Below are 8995 nucleotides of genomic sequence, written 5' to 3'. Positions count from 1 at the left end.
GGGGGGGGGGGGGGGGGGGGTTGGCGAAGGGCAGCCGACACGCGACTTCGCTGTAGGTGGTCCCGTGATCAGAATCGTTAACAAGTAGCCTAACGGGATGCCGGACCGCGAAAAATGGGATAACGAACGCGCGCCCGATCGTTTAACCGTTAATGGTTAACTACGAGCCTGCCGGTGGAACCGCACGCACGTAACCGATCGCACGCCGGTCTCATAGTACTCCAATTAGCAGACAATGATCATTAAACGGCGAGAAACGCGCTCGGCGAGCTTCAGGTTTACGATTCCAATAATTATCCCAAGGATTACTCACAGTGATTTATCAGCGATACAATCAGTAGAATCGACGAGGAAAGATGTTCGTAAATCTTGCGACGAAACTTGGAAACGTATAAAGGGGAGGTCTGTGATTTTGGTTGTTGCAGGTCTGGTTCCAAAACCGGAGGGCGAAGTGGCGTAAAACCGAGAAATGTTGGGGTAGGAGTACCATAATGGCGGAGTACGGTTTATACGGAGCGATGGTGCGGCATTCACTGCCGCTTCCGGAGACCATACTGAAAAGCGCGAAGGAGAACGAGTCGGTCGCGCCATGGTTGCTAGGTGAGAGTCAGATAAAATTCCTAAGCTCCGTTTCTCTGTCGCGGTTGGAAACGTTTATTCAGATTTCGCGAACGAAATTCGAACGATTGTTTTAAAGGTCTAATGGTTTATTGATGGAGTACTTAGCAATCCTAGCAGAAATTATACAAGAGTCTCGACTATTGTTTTTCTGTTCGTCTGTGTCAGCTCAATCATCTAAGACGAGCAGCTTTAGTCAAGATATCGAAAATAATCAAGAAATGATTGACTGTGGCCCCGCAGGGATGCACCGGAAGTCAATCGAAGCGGCAGAACACCTTAAGTCAGGCGGGGAGGACAGCGGCAACGATCACAACGGAAGCGGAAGCAGCCCGCATCATAATCACCATCAAGGCGGACCGACGAGCTCCGAGAGCGGACAAGAGAGCCAAGACGGAATGGGCCCATCCTCCTCGGCAGGTACAGCGTCCTTCACAATTCTATTCCCAGCCATGAAATTATATAAAAAATGTTAGTTAAATTCTGTGATAGAAGAAATTGATTGAACTCTGTTTATTAGGAATCGTTCAGGACACGGAGCAGCTAAGGAACGAGAGCATCGCGTGTTTGAGGGCGAAAGCGCAGCAGCATCAGCTGCAATTGAGCCTGCAGCCGACAGCTGCGCCTACCAGCACCTCGTACCCTGCAGGACCCCAGTCGAGCACGCTTCACGCCTCCGTTTAATCACCGTTCCGGCATTCCTTCATCGAAACCAGAAGACGCTCGATTCACCTTTAGGGAACAGAACACTCGACATTCCTCGCGGACGGCTCGAGCGTCTGCGAGCTTCGAGTCTTTCCCCAAAAATCCCTTCTCTATCATCGAGTAATCTAATTTCGACGAATCAGGGTAAACGCGTCCGCCCGTACTACGGGCGTCCGGACGCCGTATCTATGATCACACAACGAATACGAATCACAGGGCTGCGTCAATCGAAGTAATCGCGCAGGGCCTATGCAGTTTTCTCGCGTTTCGCTCGTCTCCTTCGGCGAAGGGTGACGGACAACGAGAATCACTTCGAGCCGGTCCTCATTCAACGAAACGGTGGCCTATGGACGGCCAAGTACAATGACGAATCATCGATCGTCTCCACTCACCGTCGAGATCTTCTCGTTTAAAAGTCGAAACCGGACGAATCGACACCAAGTGGATGACGAACAACTAATTAGGAGTTATAGTTGCTTTAAATAGTGGGAGTATAAATATATTATAATATACGTTGTATGCGTGGCGACCACGGCTGAGAGGGAGGGAGAGAAAGACGAAGTAAGAGTGCAATCGAGTAATTTTGTGAAGAACCTGTTTCGCCTTTAGACCACCGAAAAAACATTGCAACGAACGAACGAACAAACAACAATTGAGTGAAAAAACCCACCGGACACATCGAACTCTGACCTCGGACGCGCCTTTTACGACGTGGCTTCGGAGCGACGATACGCTCTCTCCAATGATCTGAATTGTCGATCGATTATTATTATTATTATTATTATTATTATTATTATTATTATTATTATTACCAATTAAATTAATTAATTAATTACGAGACCGTGTGTAAGTGTTTGTGAATGAATGGGACTGAAGTTTTATGGGCAGCGAGACGGAGTGCAACGGAATATGTTTATTAGCGGACACTTCCTATACCCAAGTACTTAACGAAAAGACGTAACTGTTGTCAAATGTGCAATATGTCGGTATAAGTTATAGATCTGTAAGGTATCATACTTTATTTACGGATACAACACTACGCGAGGTGGTCGTCAGGGTAATGGTGCCTTGACGGGCGAGCTGCACGCTCGGAGCTGATTACAATTCACCCCGGGATGCAAATTCGATCGGTAGTATTCTAATTTTGACTAAAGGGATTCGGACCTCGGCATGGAGAGTCATTAAAAAAAAAATCATTCTTTCCATCCTGGAACTGACGCGTTTCTTTTTCATATATTCCGGCTGATTTTTATTCTTCAATTTTTCCGCGCCGCGATGGCGCCGTTACCTTACCCCCACTGTATATAAATATATAAATACAAAGTATATATATATATATATATATAAATAAGAAAAATATAAATGCGAATATATGTGGTTACGAGGAACGCTAAGTCGGACGATATCTCACCTTCGCTTGCAATTGTAAGACATTTCATTCAATCCTGATCGCGTTTTTTTATTTAACGATCAATTCGATTTATATAGACATGAATTTTGACGAAGGGGATTTCGCTCGCCTTAGATCTACCGGACTATAAACATAACATAACGCACTATAATTTAAACGATAAAATTGCGGGACGAGGTAACCACGGTGGTAAGGGTGATATAAAGAAATATGGTACACCGCTGTTGTGTTTGTGAGACAGACTTAAAACAACGCGCTTCGGATCTCAAGCAAGTCTCCCCGTATCCGAATGCCCCAACGCATGCATAGTAGTCGGCTAGTGTATGTAATAAATAAAGTTTCTGAACAAAACCATACTACCTTCTATCATTCTCGTCTCTTCTATACGTCTTTAAAATGATTTATATCAATTTCACTCATTAAGAGAGAATTTTGATTCTTGGAAAAAATAATCCAGACAATAAACTGATTTTTGGTCTCGCAATCTCAGAATTAAGTACAGTAAGTATGAAGTATCGAGCATTTATTAAAAGAGGATTTTTGCTTATTGAAAAAAGAGATCGGAAGAATAAACTGGTTTCTAGCGATATTAACGATGCAGGACTGTTTCGTTAAGGCCGACAATTACGTTTAATGACGCCCTTGGAATTTTTCTAGATACTGCACTCGATAATTCTCATTTAAAAACGAATTATAGATTTGTAAATTTCATTTCCCAAGGCGACAAGTTATTTGATGGGAAAGAATAATTAAAAGTTTATTAATTAACGCGTCGTTTGAATCCAGACTAGAGGAAAATGTGCGAGCGCACGAAATTTTTAACGAACGCTGTTGAGATTTCACGTCAAGCTTTTTTTATTCACTGCTTCGTTTTATTCCTTCTATACATTTCGTACATCATTTTTCAATATGTAATATTTCAAGGAATAATTTTACGTAGCGAAATTCATATTTCGACCAGATTGCGACATCTGTGAGAGGAGGACGTTGAAGTGATTCGGATTTCCTATCGTTCCAACATATGAGAATTCGTATTTACCTCAGTGACATTATCTTCAGACGCCGCGATAATTCAGGTGGAACTCTGAAATCCCGACCGTAAGCACTCTCATTTCCTCTCTTCAAATTTAACTGGAGAAACGATAATACGAATCTCTCATTTTTTACACTATATTTATTAATATCATATAAATGCATAAACATATAGAGGGAAACACATAAATACAATGTTCAAGGATTAAAAGTTGAAATGAACTTACATGATATCAGATTTGTATCAAAAGTTCAGCATAACACTGTTCATAAAATAATCGATTTTCGAATTATTGTTTAAAGAAGTGTTCTCTCTATTTCCGATTGATTACACACGTAAAATAACGTTTCACAACGGTAATTACGATCACGAGGAAACTAAATCTCGTTTATCTCTGACATCATCCTAAACGTAGAAGTTCTCTCGTTCAATTACACAAATACAATTGTATAATCAAACCACCGAACTAAATTGATTCTAAATGAAGTCTCAATCAATATCTTACGATGCTCTCTGTTAAAAATAAAATTTAAACATTCACAGAATTCGCTCGTAAAACAAAAGGTAAGCCTGTCTTCTTAAAACTGTGGCTTCGTCTACTTCCGTTACTTGCGAATCTGATATGTAGTACCACTTCCCAGGCGGTGGTTCGATTTTTACAGAATTATCCCCGATCGCTTCGTCCGTTTCCTCTTCGTCCTCCTCTTTCCTTCGCGTTTCCTCCCCGGATTCCGGCGTCGACGCTTCGTTCTCATCTTTAGATGGTAAAAACGACCATCGAGGATCGTCAGGCGCCAACGGTAATCGGGACTGAAAGCACGAACAGTTCATGATTAAAAAAAACTCGAGACCAAAGTAATTACAATATGTACCTTCACGTAAGCTACGTAATGGCCACCATGTATGGTTCCACTGTGTTCTACGACACCATAGAGAGCGTATATCCTCGGTTTCCGATGATTCTTGCAAATCGGTGCCAAATCTAATAAAATAGGAAAGCTAACGTGCCTCGTAACTTTTCGAAAATCCACTCTTTGAGCTTGGAAACGTTTTAAATGGAGAATTAACACGGCCGGAACTTTGGAGATTAGATACTGCTTGGTGCTCGGTGTACATACCATTTTAGTATCCGCATTATTGTTTTTAGCCTGAAAATTAATTAATTAATATCGATGTAGGCAGCTGAAATATCGATTACGTTACGTTACCTTTGTTTCTCTTTGAGTGCAAGCCTCGCATCCGACTTTGTTGCTTCCGGTCATTAATTCTAAGGCTGTGAATTGGTTTAGACAGGACTGGATAGAGCATTCGCCTTCCTTAGTCGGATACCTAGTCGGCGCTTCGTCGAGACACGCGGGAGCGTCGCGTAGACAAGTTTTTAAATTACTATTAATTCCCATTTTCGCTATCCCGAAAGTGATACTATTAATTTCTATCGGAGAGTCCAGTTTCCTCCGGATTTTCCTATTAAACGATCGAGCGGGTAAGAAATTTACTTCGTTTTTAATTCTACAGTTACAAGACATAATACCATTGTTTGTTGTACGCTGTTTCCTCTTCTTCGTCGTCCTCTTCTTTTTCTTTGTTCTTTATTAATAGTACATTATTGCCACTCATGATACTCCGATCTTCGTTAGGATTGTACAGAGTTAAACTCGTAATTCGAGATGACGGGTTGTCTAAAGACAAGTTCAGAGCCAAATGATCGTCTAAGTTTGAGCACAAAGGTAAAATACGTCCAGCGTTGTTCCCATTCTCCGTCATCTCGAAGCATTTCAACGGTTCCAAATTTTTTGTATCCGAGAAATTCGCGTTCATATTATTTGTATCTATGGTCTGCAATAACGACCCGTTCTCTGGATTGTTCATACTTATTTCCGTGTAATGTAAGGCGGTTTCGATTCTCTTAATAGAACTTTCCCTTAGTTTTATGGTTTCCGCTTCGGTTTTAACCGAATAATCGTTCATCTTCAACGAATCCTCGCTGGTTCCCATAGAACGCTCGTGCTTCAACAAATCTTCCCTCGCTCTCAACGGATACTCGTTGGTCTTCATCGAATCTTCATTGGCTTTTACCGATTCGTTCGATGGAGAAGCTGGACTAGGTAAAGTAGACTGTTTCTCCGAACTATAACCGGATTCCCCAACTTCCGGGATTGCTATTTCCGTTTCCGTGTTATCTTCAACGTCCGCATCGCTTTCCTCTATAGAATAATTTCTTTTTACAAGAATTCTTACAGATATTTTGTAATAAATATTCTATTAGCCTCTGGTTTACCTGATTCGTTCATATCATTATTTTCCTCGTTGTTAGCAGACTTATCTACCCAATTATTTATACCGTCGTGAGAGTTCAAAGTACCGTCTCTCTTATTCTTTCGATTCTTCCTCGCCGCTTTCTTCTCCTTCTTCAGTTGATGCTTAGACGGCGTATTATTTGTTATAACGTTCCCAGTCATATCGAACGAATCTTCGTTCCCATTGTTCTTCCTTCTTAAAAAAATATTAAACATTAATTTATTGTTCTTCGGTAGACTCCGTCAACGAGTTTTACCTTAAAATCGGTGGTTGCGGTTTATCAGCAATTACAGGTAAACTAAGATCCAGAAACTGCTCAGAATTATGAGAAGTGTGGCCGCAATCAAGACACTCCAAAGTAGAGACCAGAACTCCACGGAAAACTGGCTCCGGCCCCAATAATCTCGAACTCGCTTGATTCCCATAGAATTTAACTCGAGATTTCAAGGTGTTCTCTACGTCTTCTGGATTAGTCTTCCCGTTAAGGCCTACTTCCTTCAAAATGATGCTTTGATACCTCTGAACACGATCATCTATCAGTCAGATAATCCATATTTACAACGTTTTATACGAAAATATACAAACCCTGAGATCTTCGTTTCTAGCTATTTCTAAAAGATGCCTCAGCAATTCATGGGAATCGTGTTGACCACCGTCCATACATTGCATGTTCTTCTTTTTGAAAGAATTTAACAGCTCCGAGGGTCTGTAAGGCTGGGAGCCATCCGTATTTTGCATATCTATTAAAACCTTTGATAATATAGATGTAAAGGTGCCCCAGCCTTCGAGAGTTCCTTTAATGGGCGGCTATAAAAAATAATTTTTTTATTTTTCATGTACATATGAACTATCGATTACTACTGAAAGGGGTGATTTACAAGTTCTATTTCCTCTTCGCTGTTGGGTAATTTGAGCTTCCCACCAGGCAAAGTGAATTCTTGTCCAGGAAGACGTAAATCGTCTAAGACTTTAACTAAGAAAGGAGTCTGAGCCAAGCACTGAAGAACTGCGTTGAAGAAACATGTATTTCCCATATTAATTAATCCCTGGAAAATGAAATTGGATAGTAAAAGGTCCTCAGGTTTATCGAAGTAAAGGACTTCTTTTACACGTACTCCGACTTTTGGAAAACTGTCTGAACCCTTCTTCTCCTTCTCATCGACATCGATCATTTCTTTCTGATTCTGAGCTTGTACTATTTTTGTCTGCAGTGATTTCACAGCTAACGATTTCTTAATGAAGTCCACTGACTCCTGAAGCTTTTTTCTATTGGCAATATTCACTTTCATACCGCATTGGAAACACCACACAGACCAATTTGTAGTTTCGACAGCCATCGAATGGCAATCACTGAACGGTTTCTTATAATGTTCGAAAGCATGACCTTCGTCTTCTTTTCCACAACCTTGGTGACCGCATTGTAAACAAATCAGAATATTTGGCTGCTCCTCAGAATTCTTAAATGAATAAATTAAAACATGATCACCGATTTCCTATTTAAAATGATAAGCAAGAATAACTTTTTCTTACCGTATCATTCTTGAGTTTCTCCTCATTGATTTCATATTTCTTGCAAGTGGAACATTCCTTAGTCATTCCCTCCTTGTTGATGCTCTTCTTTATTTTGGTGAAATTCAATGCCTTGGTAACATGCATACAGTTGGTTCCTATAAATAAATATCGAGATCAAAAATAGAATAATTAAGGTATTATTCACTGGTTCAGTGGGAATCAACTATTTTCGTTTTGAACACGCGTAACTCGATTTTATAAATAAAACTGTATCTAACCTGTAGTGCTGGATTCGTTGGAAGAATCCGTCGAATCATCGCTGAATTCCCCATTAAAATCGCCCTGTCGATTCCTTTTCTTACTCATTTTAATTTACTGGGATGATTCCTAACAATCTCGGATCGTTTCACTTCGGTATTTGGTCGAACGAAATGAGAAAAACATGTGGGAAGAAAAAAATTGCTATCTCTTTCTTGGTTAGCACACTCAGCCAAGGTTTACGTGTAGAAATCAACCATTAACACTAGTTTCCTTTGATACACAGTGCGATGGTATTAAAACTGATCCCTCCGTTAACTAAGAAATATTAGGTACTAATCTAGAGTCAACGATTAATAATTATATTAAATTGATATTTCTCTCTATTATCGTCGCTTTATAACGACTCGGGAAATTTGCAAGTGAAAACAAGGCTCGCCTCGCCATTCTGGGAAATGGTGGTGACCTAGTACAACCTGACCGATCGACTCTACGTGGAGCCAAAATCAAAATGCAAGGAACAAGAAACGCAGGGATGCTCCGAATTAATTCTAAAAGAAATCGTTGAATAATGTTACAATTATCAGAGCGAATAATCTCGGTATTAAATTGTTATATACAATATACAATAAGGAATAATTGACGATGACCGAACGGATTAATCGATGACTCTTGATGTATTTGACATAGAAACAAATGTTATATGACCTTTCTTGCAGGTAATAGTAGTATCAACAGCTTTTATTTTAAGTATTTATCGATATCTTGACAAAAGAAATTTTTAATTTTTCCGAGATTTTTCCTAAGGGGTACCCCCTCAGATTTTGCGAAATTTTCGTTTTTTGCCAATAACTTCCAAACCGATGGACTTAGGCGGACGTTTATAGGACCATTTTGTAGAGGACGACGAGGTCTACAATCTCTATCTAAAAAGATTTCGCTGCCATTAATATTCAACGAGTTATTTGAAAAAAACCAAAAAACGGTTTTTTGCAAATAACTCGTTAACTATTGACACTAGCGAAATCTTTTTAGATGGAGATTGTAGATCTCGCCGTAGTCTACAAGAAAGGTCCTATGCAATTTTCTCGTATCTCCAAGGGTTTAGGAGTTATGGGCAAAAAAAGAAATTTCGCAAAATCTAAAGGTGTACATTGACG

The 8995-nt window shown here is 40.2% G+C and overlaps 2 protein-coding genes across 7 annotated transcripts in view; one reads left to right on the top strand and one right to left on the bottom strand.

The window, feature by feature from the left end:
* LOC108629586 (Visual system homeobox 2) overlaps nucleotides 1-3093 on the top strand; it is a 50061-nt gene extending 46968 nt beyond the window's left edge. For 3 of the 5 annotated variants that reach the window (XM_018032350.2, XM_018032347.2, XM_018032349.2), the window contains 3 exons: nucleotides 426-600; nucleotides 787-1038; nucleotides 1139-3093. In XM_018032350.2, the coding sequence (XP_017887839.1) occupies nucleotides 426-600; nucleotides 787-1038; nucleotides 1139-1302 (591 nt within the window). In that variant the 3' untranslated portion in view covers nucleotides 1303-3093. The remainder of the gene's footprint in view (nucleotides 1-425; nucleotides 601-786; nucleotides 1039-1138) is intronic. The other 2 variants (XM_018032351.2, XM_018032352.2) reach the window with 1 other exon arrangement.
* Nucleotides 3094-4056: 963 nt separating this feature from the next.
* Usp16-45 (ubiquitin specific protease 16/45) lies at nucleotides 4057-8308 on the bottom strand. Of its 2 annotated transcripts, none has more exons than XM_018032355.2 (11): nucleotides 7856-8308; nucleotides 7596-7732; nucleotides 7181-7522; nucleotides 6944-7111; nucleotides 6651-6872; nucleotides 6322-6584; nucleotides 6046-6260; nucleotides 5299-5971; nucleotides 4976-5231; nucleotides 4640-4915; nucleotides 4057-4577 (listed from the first exon to the last, which is right to left on the bottom strand). In XM_018032355.2, the coding sequence occupies exons 1-11, from the start codon at nucleotides 7941-7943 to the stop codon at nucleotides 4305-4307; spliced, it is 2913 nt and encodes a 970-aa protein (XP_017887844.1). In that variant the 5' UTR covers nucleotides 7944-8308; the 3' UTR covers nucleotides 4057-4304. The 2 variants fall into 2 exon arrangements, with proteins under 2 accessions (XP_017887844.1, XP_017887845.1); XM_018032356.2 differs by having other exon boundaries at nucleotides 6046-6257.
* Nucleotides 8309-8995: the final 687 nt, after the last annotated feature.

Source organism: Ceratina calcarata, unplaced genomic scaffold, assembly GCF_001652005.2.
Source record: "Ceratina calcarata isolate Rehan_Ccalc_2016 unplaced genomic scaffold, ASM165200v1 scaffold578.2, whole genome shotgun sequence".
NCBI lineage: Eukaryota > Metazoa > Arthropoda > Insecta > Hymenoptera > Apidae > Ceratina > Ceratina calcarata.
Note: the sequence above shows the minus strand (reverse complement) of the source record. Positions and strands in the feature narration are given on the sequence as shown.